At 29.7% G+C, this 14,795-nt stretch overlaps 1 protein-coding gene across 1 annotated transcript in view; it reads right to left on the minus strand.

Moving 5' to 3' along the window:
* LOC129965465 (uncharacterized) overlaps positions 1 to 14,795 on the minus strand; it is a 114,669-nt gene that overhangs the window by 25,855 nt on the left and 74,019 nt on the right. The window contains exons 2-6 of the mRNA XM_056079357.1: positions 10,948 to 11,204; positions 8,399 to 8,524; positions 6,283 to 6,431; positions 5,236 to 5,436; positions 1,932 to 2,102 (exon numbers count right to left, since the gene is read on the minus strand). Of these exons, the coding sequence (XP_055935332.1) occupies positions 1,932 to 2,102; positions 5,236 to 5,436; positions 6,283 to 6,431; positions 8,399 to 8,524; positions 10,948 to 11,200 (900 nt within the window). The 5' untranslated portion in view covers positions 11,201 to 11,204. The remainder of the gene's footprint in view (positions 1 to 1,931; positions 2,103 to 5,235; positions 5,437 to 6,282; positions 6,432 to 8,398; positions 8,525 to 10,947; positions 11,205 to 14,795) is intronic.

A 14,795-nucleotide genomic window follows, 5' to 3' on the forward strand; every position in this document is an offset into this window, starting at 1 on the left:
AAAATTTAAAAAATATATATGATTAAATATTTAAAGTTTATTGAATATAATAGGGGCATCGTTTAATTTAACTACTAAATGCATCATTCGTTTCTAAAATTACAATTTTTATTCAGTTCTTGAACACTTTTCTGTTATGCTGAAATTTAAGTTTTTCCCCTAATAAATTTACCATTGTATCATTGAAACTTCCAATCAGCTATTTATTTTGAAAAAAAATTTGAAAATTTTTTAATTAAAATTGTACTTTGCAAAATATTAATAAGAAATATAATTGCGCTATTTTAAGTATTACCATGTTAATATAAAATTATTCATTTACAACGATATTAATTTTAATACTTTTCTTATCTAATAATAATATTCGATATAACATACATGCATCTTATTTATATTCAAAGTAGAAAAACCCGATTAATTCAAAGCGGATATGCTGATGGCATCTTAAATGCTACCCGTATATCTGCTTTTGATTGGTCGGATTTCTCAATTTTGGATATAAATAAGATGCATGTTAAATCGAATATTATTATTAGATAAGAAAAGTATTAAAATTTAGAAACTAAATTTCTGAAAAGTGATTTCACTATTAATAATCAATGTATTTTATAGATATTCCAACAAGTGAAAAAAAAACAACAATAATAACGCTTCAACAATTCAAGATACTGGCGTCTTTGAAATCATATGTTTGATGGGGATGGGAACAAATTAAATTTGTACATTATAATTTTGTAAAAAAATTTATATGCATTACTAGATCAGTATTATAAGAAGCATATTATTCGCATTGTCACTGATCAAGTTTTTAAATGCCGCTTATGATCAAAAATTATGAAAATACTTTCAGAGAAGATACGAAGGATAACCAAGGGAGTGCAAGGAGATCCGAGTGCTAGTCTAAAAATGTTTGTTTATATTTAACTTTTTTAAAAGTATATATCGATGATATAACTGGCACTCGCAAACGGCCAGTATCCCTGACATCATGAGCTGAAGTTTTCTGGTGGCGACCGTAATGAACTAACAAACGGGCGAATATATATGCCTGGCACTATTTACTCTCGTAAAGCCACTGCATATGAGTAACTGTTTCTATATAATATGTGCCATTCTTTATGAATGATCAAAGTAATCTAATATTTAAATTAATTACATAAAATTAGCAATGCAAAAGTTGGACATTTTAAATAATTGTATTACAGAAATTCATTGTGAAAATTCTTCGGTTTGGTTTTGGTTGGTCATTACATATGAGTAACGGCGTCTATATAATTTATGACATTCTTTATGAACAGTCAAAGTAATCCAATATATAAATTCTACACAAATAGTAATACAAAAGTTATTTAAATGAGGACATTTTAAATAGCTGTTTTATGGAAATTCTTTGTGAAAATTCTTTGGTTTGGTTTTAGTTGGTCATTGCATATGAGTCACTGTGTCTATATAACTTGTGCTACTCTTTATGAACAGTCAAAGTAATCGAATAAATAAATTACGTATAAATAATAATACAAAAGTTGTTTAAATGAGGACATTTTAAATAGCCATTTTATGGAAATTCATTGTGAAAATTCTTTGATTTGGTTTTGGTTGGTCATTGCATATGAGTCGATATAATTTATGTTACTCTTTATGAATAGTCAAAGTAATCCAATAAATAAATTACATATAAATAATAATACAAAAGTTGTTTGTATGTGTACATTTTAAATAGCTGTTTTATGAAAATGAATTGTGAAAATTCTTTGGTTTTAAGGTTTTGGCACTGCATTAGCATTAAAAATATTATAATAAGTGAAATCTTTTTTTAAAAAAATCGTTTCCCAATAAACAGTTTCAATCATACTAATATTGTTAAATTTTTAGTCTGGTGATATGTACCAGTGAAAAAAATACACACTATCCATTTACACATTACTTCTCACCTTCTGAAACCTTCCTAGTTGTTTCTTATCAAATGTTTTGAGCACTGGAGATATGTCAGAGGGCGTGACAATGACCCAAGGGATTTGCGGAAGGCTTTCGTCGTTTACCATTCCGAGAAGATTCAAAGCTTCTTCAGAGCTCACCAAGAACACAACAGCTTTCAGGCGTGACTGCGGTAAAAAATGTTATGAATGTAGATTAAATGATAACATTATATAACATTTATTTCCCTTAAATGCGACTGAAAAAATACAATCCTGTTAGTCAATTTCATTTTGAAATAGCTTTTGTATTAAATAATTTTGTATAATTGTACTCAAAACCTTTTCCATTTATTACGCTAAAATCTAACTTTGATATAATAATTATAATATACTTACTATTTAAATTAATGTAATATAGAACATGTATACACATAATTTAATTACAATTTAAATTTATTTAATTGAGAGAAAATATAGATTTTAATTTATAGATAATCTGTTGCGTTGTTTTAATTTACAGACAATCTATTGCGCTGTTTTAATTTACAGATAATCTGCTGCACTGTTTTAATTTACAGATAATCCGTTATGATATTAGGATAGTTACCTACTTTATTATTGGTAATGTATAGAATTTCTATTATTTGAATTAATTTAACATAATCTCACTATTTGTCTTTGGATGGATATTTTTCATAGACATGTTTATGTTAAATTACTAAATCGGCGGTTGTTTAATTACAAACCATAACTATGCTTTGATATTTAATATTTGTAAACTTATAACTAAACAAATTCTTTGGTCGAAAATTAAAACAAAATCACTAAAATAAAATCTTAGTCCCTTACCCTAAACTGCAGCCAATTAACCCTTTGGATAAGATTGCGCAGGCCACAGATTCTCTGTGGCGCAGAGCACTCGTGAAAAAATAATTTTGTATAACAGATGAGAGTGAAATGCGAACGAGAAAAGATTTATTCGGAAGTACAGCGATAGATTTATGAGTTTCCAAGACGAGAAGAATTTCTTTCTTGATTTATAACTCGACTTTGAAGTACCGGTTGAGTTTATTTATGACCGAAAGCATTAATAACATCAGAAATCTAAATCTAAAAGGGCGGTCAGAAAGAATCAGGCAATTGCTTTTAGCTCAGAAACATTTTTATCAATAACAAAAACGAGAAGCATTTTAAGTCTCCCAATAACAACAACAACAACAAAAAAAAGACAACGAAGCTTTTTTTTGGAATATAAAATGATGATAATTAAAATAATGCAACTAAACATGGTCAATAGAAAACGTCATTTAAGGTTGGAAGGAAGGGTGGACATAAGACAGATAGACATCACTTTTATCCTGAAAATGTATCTGATCTCATAAGATTACTATTTCATTTCAAGCTGTTATAATAAAGAATTGTATTTGCAACAAACAATATTTGATAATCATTTCCTCTGTCATTTTCTGTCCTGAAGTTGGTCTTGTCATTTTCTGTCCTGAGGTTCGTCTTACTAACAAAGCTATGTAATCAAATAGGTACGGTAGCCAGTTGCCTAGGGGCTCAGTAACCTCTCGACATCTTCTTTTGGTACTTTCTGAAAAATCCGATTTTGTGCTCTCATTATAACGGCCATATATTCGAAGATTTAATTTGGAATCGTTTAAATTTTAAAACACCATTCTCAGAAGTTCTTTTTTTAAATATTAGCTTACAGATCTGTGTGATCAATTTTTATTTGAAATTCGCTTACATCGAAAATTAATAGCTCTTGCAAGCTGTGCATTAATTTATTTATATTAAGTTAAAAAATGTTATGTTAAATATGTTAAAAGCTAACTTTTTATCATTTTGCTTAAATAATTTTTAGATTTAAATTTTGAAATTTTTATAAATACAATTAAGGAAAGCAGTTCTCTTGAAGATGATCCTAAATTAATTGTTCTGTTATTCCAATTCGTCATAATATATAATTAAAAACTGTCTATTTAGGTATTAAATTAAAATCAATGAAATCTGATTTTAGAAGCTGGTAAAAGGGCCCCAGAAACAAACACTCTCTAAGGGCCGTAGAGAGCTTGCTTTGGGCCTAACTACAAAAACATTTTAATAGAAATTTCTTTAAAATTATTTGCATTCTTTATGACTTTTTTTTTGTGCTTTTGCTATCTAGAAATATTATGAACAAAGAAAAAAAAAATGTTTTGCTTTTCTTTACAAAATTGTATGTCGCAGAGTTGCATAGTCTCATTGCAGATTCTTCTTCTTTTGAAGTTTGAATACATTCAAGAAAGTTAAGAACGTCAATATATGACTCGTTATAAACAGAACCTAAATACCAGTACTGTAAATAAAAACGATTTTCTAGAAAGTCATAATTACACGCTCTCATTCACAGACTACTATGTTCCCGATATTTAAACATTTGAAACGTATGATTATGAAAATACACTTTTCATTTTGTAAAACTTTTAACTTTTGTAGCTTGTGATTTTTTTTTATTTGTTACAGACTCCAAGAAATAAAATGAAAAAGACCAATAATGATTCCAGCTTTACTCTTCATTAATAAGTTTTTTTATGTTTTTAAAGCATAAAGTGAAGACAATAAGTATTTCTAATTCTGAATTTACTATCATAAGCATATAACCAAACAAAATACAAATTTATTGAAAAGATTTATTAATGGACTTGATGATGATTAATAAAAAATGGGCCGACATAATCCAATTTAAATATATACTCCTCTTTCTACTACATATTTTAACATACTACGTTTTTGCTTCAAATTCAATTTAGTTTACTTCTAAATACTGTTGGCAAGTATAATAATTGTTGTTGTTGTTTGTTTCTTATGGTACTTGCCACGGACAAGCTTGCTGTTCAAAGCCAGTCGATTTAAGCCTAAGGGGGAGCGCCTCTTGTTTTTATCGTAGAGCCAACTTAGGCCAAGAGTACGACTTGACTACTCACGCATCACTCATTCGCTTGCACAAGCCCTTTTTACAGGAGGGCACATTCATACATCTCACAGATAGAACAGGAAGAACAACCATGCCAAAACCAGGACTCGAACCCAGGACGCCCAGATCACGGGGAAGATGCGCTACCCCTATGCCAGGACGCCGGCAGTATAATAATTAATCATTGCAAACGCTTTGCTTAGTCAACAATCTAAACAAAATAAACTTGTAAACTTAGTCAACAACTTAACACAAACTTAGTCAACAATCTAAACTTGTATCTGTAAATTCATATTTCTTTAATGAAAATTAAATCAATTGTATCGATAAATAGATAAATGGTGCTTTGAACCTTACCTTTCCATACTCTGATAGAAGTTTCAGAGTCGCCAAAAAGTCATCGTCATCATGTTCTGTGCCGTGGTCCAGCTGAATGGCTTGCATTCCGGAAACTTGGGCCTGCCGCGAAAAGTCTCCGAAAAGGCCGGTCGGGTTGTCGTCTTCAGCCATCACTGCCACTTCCAGCAATCGCAGCTGACGGAGAACACTGACAGCAGCCTGAGTGGAAAAAAATGTAAAATTATTTACGTTGGAATTAAATCATTTTTGTTGAAATAATTTAGAGATACTGGGATCGAAAGTGATTGTTAAAATTAAGTTTATGTGCAGCAGATTCAACCACTAAGAGAGTGTGGTAACATAAGGTTTACCACTAACAGAGCTCTTATAAGATTCCAATAAAATTCAATTGAGTTTTCAAATTTAGCTATAAAACCATGATCTTAAAGTTTTAATAACATTTTGATCTACATTGAAAAAAATTATATATATATATTTGTCATTTAAATGGTAGAAAATGACGGAAAACATACCAAAAAATAACTCAGATTAAAAGATAACTAATATAGAATTTTGGCGTTGTTGAAAGTGAATAACAGCCTCCATCAATCGACTGCGAATTAAAAGTTTATTTTAAATATTCAAAAGATAAATAATGTCCAATTCTGGTTTAGATGAAAGTGAATGACAGCTCCCGCAATGAGTTGCAAATTATTGATTATTTTGAATATCGTGGTGGTGTTATTCTTGTTAAACGCTGTTTTTTCAGCTGCTGTTTTGTCTTGTTAATAATAAAGCATTTGTATAAATCTATGTCATTACAAACAAATCTGACAATATTTCTGATTGTTCTTTTGTCCAATTCAAAATAACTGTATCATCTTGTTCAAATTAATTTTACAGCATATCTTCAAACTCATGAGATAATTTAATATTGAATAGCACTGAACTTCATATTTTGATTCACATAACACATTTTAAACATCAAGAGAGGAAAAGCATAAAATAAATCAAAATATTTTTCAATAAAAAGTTGAATATCAGTATCAATATTTGAGGATTTACCCTGGACAATGCTACTGTGGTGGGTGCTGTGCTTAAAAGATGAGATTCGGGCAGTCCTGGACCACTTGTCGAGATCACAGGAACAGAGAAGGCATTCAGTAATTTTAGAGGAACTTTTAAGTAATCTGTTTCTCCTTCAGTTATCACAGCTGAAAAAACAATTTAAGTTAGAGTTTAAAAATTCAGATACATACATGTATTACACGTTAATAAAGAGATAAAGGATGGAGCAGTTTATTATTATATAGATATATATAAACTGCTGTTTACTTTTTTCACTTCAAAATAAAGAAAATTCAGAAAAAAAGTTCTTTGAATTAAATGTTGACGCCTTTTTAAAACACTTAAAACTACTAACAGCGTTATCATAGCATTTAAAATTCTTTTCATACTTATAGTGGAAAATTCTTTCAATACTCATAATAAAAAATGTTTGTTCATTACAAATTTTATTTGTGCGTCCCTGATAATAATATTGTAAATATAATTTAATAACTAGAAAATATTATACAATCTGCAATTATTTTTGAAACAAACATAAATCATATCACTGACTCTCCGACCCACCCGAAGGTACGCGGATAAATAATACTGAATGACCGAACCGCCACAACAGCAACACTGGCGGAAACTGTGGTTGATTCCCAAGGGCCATCACCGGCCACGGTACAACCCTTCCGAAGGAAGTACGTCACATCATCGATGGGAGGAGACAGATCCCCCCACTTTTTTGTGTACCCTCCAGGGTGGCGAGATCCAACCAGAATACCGGAAGTATCTCATCCACATTTCAAGGTCCCCCCCCAGGGGGTTTGGAAACAAAAATAAGTAAAATTTAGAGTTCAGCATTTAAAAAGTTTTCTTTTTTTAAAAGTAATTGTTGTAAATGAAATTTTTAATTTACTCAATACGCAGTGGCACCCCCATATGTCGAACTTCTATATAAAGAAAATTTCTATAAACTGAAATTTTATCAATCGTCTTCGATTTTTAATGGAAAAGGTAATTTTTGTATTTCGAATGCAATTTTTATATATCGAGGAAAAAATTTATCATAAAGAGTTACATATATCTATAGCCGTCAAAAAAAGTGATTTTTGATTTCGTTTCGATAATGAGAAAGAATATAAATAATGTTTCTTATATTGTTACTGTAATAGAAATTCTTTGAAAAACCCAAAGTGTTTATAAAAAAGCAATAAAGACTTGGTTGTTAGACATATGTTGTTCCTCTATTTAATAAAACTATGAGCGAGATTTTTAATTCAAATTCCTAGCTTCCTGATTAGCTTTAGATTTCTTGTAATCAGAATATTTTACGAAATGGAGTGGCGTATATAGATAACTGGCACTCTGAAATAGTATGATTATTTTTCCCTCAGTTGTCATCAGTGTTTGCAGTGGTTAACGTATATCCGGACTGACAGACTTCCTATGAGCGGATTTTGCACAAAAGTTGATAGAAATCTACAAATTCGGTATAAAGAATACAAATTTGGTATACGAAATTTCATCCGTCTGTATTAAAGAATTTTTTAATTATGTTTGTCACACACAAAAACGGACATTTTCCAGCAATGTGTTTTTCGAACTCACGGAGGCCTAAAACTTGGAAATTACTATACTTTCCCCATATTAAGTATACAAGAAAGTAAAAAATAAAAATTAAAAAAAAATTAATAAATAAAAACGTGTGTGATATAAACAACGTCGAAAAAATGATATTATTTTTCAAATAAATTTCATTGATAGCTCAATTCTTTTAAATTTTCTTTAACCTAAAAGAAATAATCCCGCATAAGTGCTTTTAATAAAAAATATCGAATAATTTTCCATCCATTTTTCCTGTATATTGGAATTTCTATAATTCGAATATTTTACAGGATTTTTCCAAGTTTTATGTACAGAGATTCGACTGCATACGTGTAAAGTAAATTTTTATTAATATTTATATATAATGACAAAATACATCTACGAAAATATGTCACGTCTTAAAATTACATTTCTAGTCACGTTTCAGAATCACGATTATGCGTCCGTTGAAAAATAGATTATGAAAAGTTTGATTTACGCAACTCATTAAATGCTTATTTCATACACAAGCAAAGCTACTTACCAAATAATGGAGGAATTCTTTTCTCAGAACAATCTGTTGTCTGCACATGCCCTACATGGCCCATTAATCGGTAAATTTGCCTTTCGGCAACATCTTCTCGACCACATGTGTCGTAAATGTAAATGCCTAAAAGTTTTAAAAAAAATCAATCAGTGATAAACATTTGTAAATAAGAATGTTGTCAAAATATAAATTAACTTTACAAGAGCAATAATTAAATAATAAAATGTTAATTGAACTTTTATTTGTTGAAATCTAAAAACGGAAACGTTCTCTGCGGCAAGATATGACAAATCATTCTATTGTCAATGAGTTAATTGCTATCTTGTTGTCATAATATGGGAGATAAGAGGATTTAATATCCTTTGACAGAACGAGTGTAATGGATTCAACCTTTTAATTTAATTATTTTAATTTTTTTATTGAGCTTGTACTTCTAAATTTTGAAAGAATGACAATTTATTATTGATGGAAAAAAATATATATTTTTCGATTTTTTTCAAACGTGAAACCACTCTTTAATTCGGTGATCAGCTGCTTCAGAAATCTGTGTTTCAATAAGCTGCATTCAATTCAAAGCTTCAACAATCTGCTACGATTTCATATTTCGTGGTAATTACAAAGGAGTTGATATTCCTTGACAGAACGAGTGTAATGGATTCAAGATTTAACCATTTAATTTAATTATTCTAATGCTTACATTAGACTTGAACTTCTAAATTTTTAAAGAATGATAATTTTACTATCGGTGAAAAACATTTCATTCGATTTTCGCGAATGTGAAACTAATCTTTTTTTTTTTTTTTCATTCAGTGATCAGCTCCTTCAGTAATCTGGGGTTCAATAACCTGCATTCGATTCGATACTTCAACAATCTGCTGCGGTTTCATATTCCATTGCAAATTCCATTATTATTGATGGAAAAAAAAATATATTTTTCGATTTTTTTCAAACGTGAAACCACTCTTTAATTCGGTGATCAGCTGCTTCAGAAATCTGGGTTTCAATAAGCCGCATTCGATTCAAATCTTCAACAATCTGCTACGATTTCATATTTCATGAAACATTTCATACTACATTTTTAATGTTTATGTTTATCCCTCTACTATAGTGAGTGTTCAGTTTGAAATATATTTTACAAATATTTAGTCCTTGTGGACCATCTTTCTTAAAATCGGCAGCCACATTGCAAGAACTGCTGCCAGGATCAAAATATTCAATAATAATCCAGAAAAATTTCTTTCTGAAATAAAATGAAGAATGCTTCATCTTTTAATTTATATTGCAATGAATTATGCTTTAACATTTATTTTTCTTGTCCACCTACTATAATGGATTATTTTGAAACATGTTTTACCGATATTTAATTCTTGAGGGTCGTCTTTCTTAAAATTCTTCTCTCTTTCTCCACAAAGGAGTTGATATTCCATAATAAACCATAACCATAAATAAACCATAGATAAACCATAAATATTCTAAACACTTACTGTTTGCATTTTATGTAGAAAACTAGAAATACATATTTTTATGGAAAATCCGACTACTTAATTACTTTATGGAGTATTAAAAAAGCATCAAAATATCAATAATAATCTAAACAGAATAATTTCGCTCTGAACTAAAATGAAGAATGATTAATCTTTTAATTTATATTGCTATATACTATGCTTTTAATATTTATTTCTCGTTCATCTGCTATAATATATACATTATAATAAGTGTTCAGTTTGGAATATATTTTACCAATACACAATCCTTGTGGATCTTATTGTTAACTCTTGAAATTGGCCATCACATTGCCAAAATTCGCTGACAGCTTCGAAATAACAATCCAAACTCAGAATAAATTCTTTCTGAACTAGAATGAAAAATGTTTCTTCTTTTAATGTATATAGCTATATTCTAGGCTTTCAATATTTATTTCCTGCGAATCATCTTTCTTAAAATTAGCAGATATAATTTCAAAATTGGCTGACAGATTCAAAATAATAATCGAAGCGCAAAGTAATTTACTTCTGAACTAAAACTACTTCATATTTTAATTTATATTATTATGCATTACGCTTTTAATATTATTTCTTGCCCATTTGTTTGTTATAATGGGTGTTCAGTCCGAAATATATTTTATCCATATTTAGTTCCTGTGTTCCGTATTTTTTTTAAATTGGTTACCACATTGCTAGAATTGGCACCAGCATAAAAATAATAACCAAAATTCTGAATAAAATAAAGAATGTTTCATCTTTTAAGTTATATTGTTAAGCACTACATTTTTAATGTTTATGTTTATCCCTCTACTATAGTGAGTGTTCAGTTTAAAATATATTTTACAAATATTTAGTCCTTGTGGACCATCTTTCTTAAAATCGGCAGCCACATTGCAAGAACTGCTGCCAGGATCAAAATATTCAATAATCATCCAGAATAATTTCTTTCTGAAATAAAATGAAGAATGCTTCATCTTTTAATTTATATTGCAATGAATTATGCTTTAACATTTATTTTTCTTGTCCACCTACTATAATGGATTATTTTGAAACATGTTTTACCGATATTTAATTCTTGAGGGTCGTCTTTCTTAAAATTGGCTTGGTGGGCTGCCCACACTGCAGCCATTACCCGCTGAACCGCTTCTGGTCTGAGTGGTCCACAGCCATCCGTGCCATTGTCCGGAGGTCCGTGTATGTTGGAAATGATGCCGATGTTTACTTGTCCCGGATAGATGATGGGCGCCGGATCAGACCGGAGCTCCTGGCTAAAGGCGATACTGAACAATGTGATCAGCAACACGATCTTCGTCATGTTGCTAAAAAAAAAGAAGAAAATAAATGAATTAATATATATTTATCAAGTCGAACAAATATTTATGAATATATATACATAATCATCACTTTCTTCTTTGTTAACAAACATTTATGAATATATATACATAATCATCACTTTCTTCTTTGTTAACAAACATTTATGAATATATATACATAATCATCACTTTCTCCTTCGTTAACAAATATTTATGAATATATATACATAATCATCACTTTCTTCTTTGTTAACAAACATTTATGAATATATATACATAATCATCACTTTCTTCTTTGTTAACAAACACTTATGAATATATATACATAATCATCACTTTCTTCTTTGTTACTGCATATTCGCAACATTTGATTGAGTTGTAAACCATGTTTCTAATTTTGAGTTTCTAAACTTTATGAATTTTCCTTTTAAGGCTTGAAGTTTTCCTTACAAGAAACTGCTCTGCATATTATTTATTCAAAGTATCTATCCATAAGCATTCCATCAATTAAATAAAAGGTTTGATGGTTGAATTTTGGCTTCGGGATTTAAGGATGAGTTGTGATGCTTTTGTATTGTCCTATTGAAATTGTTAATCTTCAAAGTCATCGTATTTTACAAACTTTATATTATCATACAGGAGTACATTAAATCCTCTAAAAAGTTTTAAATGTCTTCACCTTAGTGCCGAATAGAAGTTTGTAAAGATCAGTGTTAACTCGTTTGCCACCCTCACATTTGACTAGAAAGTGGCAACCGAGATCATTACCTCAACCATTTATTATTACAGATTCAAAATTTCCATCCTAAAGCAGCTATCGTACAGATCACCTATTTCCTAAAACATATTTAGTATTTTTTCCATCTTCACAAACATGAAAGATGTCAAGTTAAATAAAAATGTATTAAAATTAGCTGAAACTGTAATTATGAATCACAAATGAAACTATATGACTGAAATTGCAAATGTTCGACATAAAAAAAAAATCCACTGCAAAATATATTTGTATAAAAACTTTATTCTTAAACCAGCAGAAGTGGTCTTCTCAAAACTTTCTCGCATATTCACCAATAAGAGTCCTATTCTCCCCCACCCCCACATAGAATTGTGGATCTTGGGTAAGGTCTCGAATTCCTTGTATAAATGAAATATAATTCTTTAGCGCGAATTCAGCATTTTTACTTAAATTATCTTGAGAATATGTATTTTGTGCCTTTTTTCGGATTGAATGTAACCAAAATTTAACACCAAACTACGATTATAATCATAAAATTCACATATTGATTATCATAGAGTTAAGTAACTGCATTAACGAATTATTGCATGCCAAATTACAAATTGACAAACGGTCATTTTTTCGACAGATTTGATTCAAAATTTGGCCAGAATCTTTATTTTAGATGCTATATCTGAGTACCAAATTTTGTCTACTTAGCTATTTGCGAGTTATATGTACCCGAGTTATTGAGTCCACTTTTGCTCAAACAGCGAAGCAGACAGGCCATCTGTGGATGGATTTCATTCAAAATTTGATAAAAACTACAACTATCAATTTTCGTTAGTCTAGTTCAAAGTGTTTTTGAGCTATCGCGTTTACAAACTAACGGACAGAAAGACAGACATGATGCCAAAAATGTTTCAGGAGATCAGAAAAGTGGAGATTCGTCAAAATTCCGAGCTAGAATATTTTGACATTTATAGCACTTTCTTAATACTTCGTAAAAAGAGTCAAGTGTTTGAAAATGCTTACACAAGAAAGTTGCAGGAAGCTTTTTCAACGCTTTGCTTTAACATTAGGAAGATAAATTGATAAAATTTCCTGAAATCCAATCATATTTGTGTTAATGCTTCTTGAACTATATAAAGAATATAATCAGCAGAGCTTCCAAAAAGTAATCCTTATTTGTTACTCATCGTTTTCACATGTTAAGCCGAGAAGAATATGCAATAAACTTCTAATAATCTGATGTTAAAAGAAAGTGATATTATTTTTGTATTTCCTTGGAAAAAATGAATCTTTTTGCCATAAAGAAAATACAAAAATAGCCAGTATTCATTAAGCTTTCATAATAAATAACAATTACCTTGATTAAAACACAGAAAAACGTCATAGCTCATTAGTTACGAAAATTCTTTTGAAAAAGGATTATCAGTTTGCAGGAACAGGAAAGTAAAGGAACTATGTGTGGATATTATATTTCCCCTCTCAGAATTAAATACAGAAAGTTTGAAGAAGAATGCTCATAAATGCACTTGAATACAAAAACATCACAACATTGTTGTTTTTTGTTGAAAATTAAAACATACAGTGCAGTAGTTTTATATACTCTATTATATAGACCTACTGCAATAAAAATCGCCCTTTCCTCTTCGATCACATGGCCTAGAAAGGTAAAAAATTTCAGTTTTCAGTTAATTTCACCAAATATTTTATAATTTAAACAATATGAATGTTTTATAAATTTGTTTGAGAAATAGGTAAATCACATTTTTAATCAACCTGTTTGTGTTGTCCTCTTGAGACATAGGCAGTTGTTGTTGTCAGAAATGCGCTACTGATCTCGAAGAAGATTCAAGCTGAACATTCACTATGATTACGCAACACACCAATGGAATGCGGCACTTTAAAATCGTTCATTAATGTGGAAACATTTCAGAATTGGCCGGGTGTGGAGTGAAAAGAGGGATATTCGATCAGTTCGCATTTCTATAACTTTGGAAAAAGTGCTCTGTGGACGGGGAAGGAGGGACATCGGAAACTTGGTGAATTTCGGTGTACTATAGTTAGAAGATTATTGAAGAGATTAGAGGAAGATGCTCGTGAATGATTGGCGCTGATGTATGGGCCAAAGAAAGTGGAATTGCATGGAAAGTGAAAGTGGAATTTAGAACAGCAAAGTTTTTATTTTTAGGATCTTTTCAAGATAAAAATTATTTGTATTTATCTTGAAGCTTTGGTAGAAAAGACTTATTGATATCTTAGCTTTTAGCTTGTTTATCATAAAAAAAAAAAAAAAAGATAAAACTTATTTTCATCTTTCTGAATGTTGTATTAAGAGTATCGAAAAATAAATAAACTGTAATAACAATTGCATTAAAAATTCATAACAAAAATTTGAAAAATTACTTAAACAATCAATGGTATAGAAAAAAAAAAAAAAAAAGGGGGAGGGGGAATAGGAGAGAGGGTATAATTATTTCGAGTGGAAGATAATGTGAAGACGAAAAAATAATTCTATACTGCAGGAACCTTATACACTTACAAAACTGACCAAACTGACTGCAACTGGAGGCAATAAACCCAAATTATGCCCCAGGCGTATTTAATTTTCGTTAGGCCAGTGTAGATAATTTGCATATTCAAACAAATTTTTTACATTAATTTCCTTCTTAAATTAAATTTTTAATTTACTTCTTATAATATCTTTGCAAAATGTAAAATTTTAAAAAAAGGAACAGCGGGAAATAGATAAAACAAGAATCAAAATGATTTTACTTCTATTTTTGAATAATTTCCTTATGACTGTTTACACTTACTCTTGTTTTTAATTTTGAATAAAGAAGCCATTATTTGTTTATAATAAACTAAATGCGGTA

The sequence above is a fragment of the Argiope bruennichi genome, chromosome 4, assembly GCF_947563725.1.
Source record: "Argiope bruennichi chromosome 4, qqArgBrue1.1, whole genome shotgun sequence".
Lineage (NCBI taxonomy): Eukaryota > Metazoa > Arthropoda > Arachnida > Araneae > Araneidae > Argiope > Argiope bruennichi.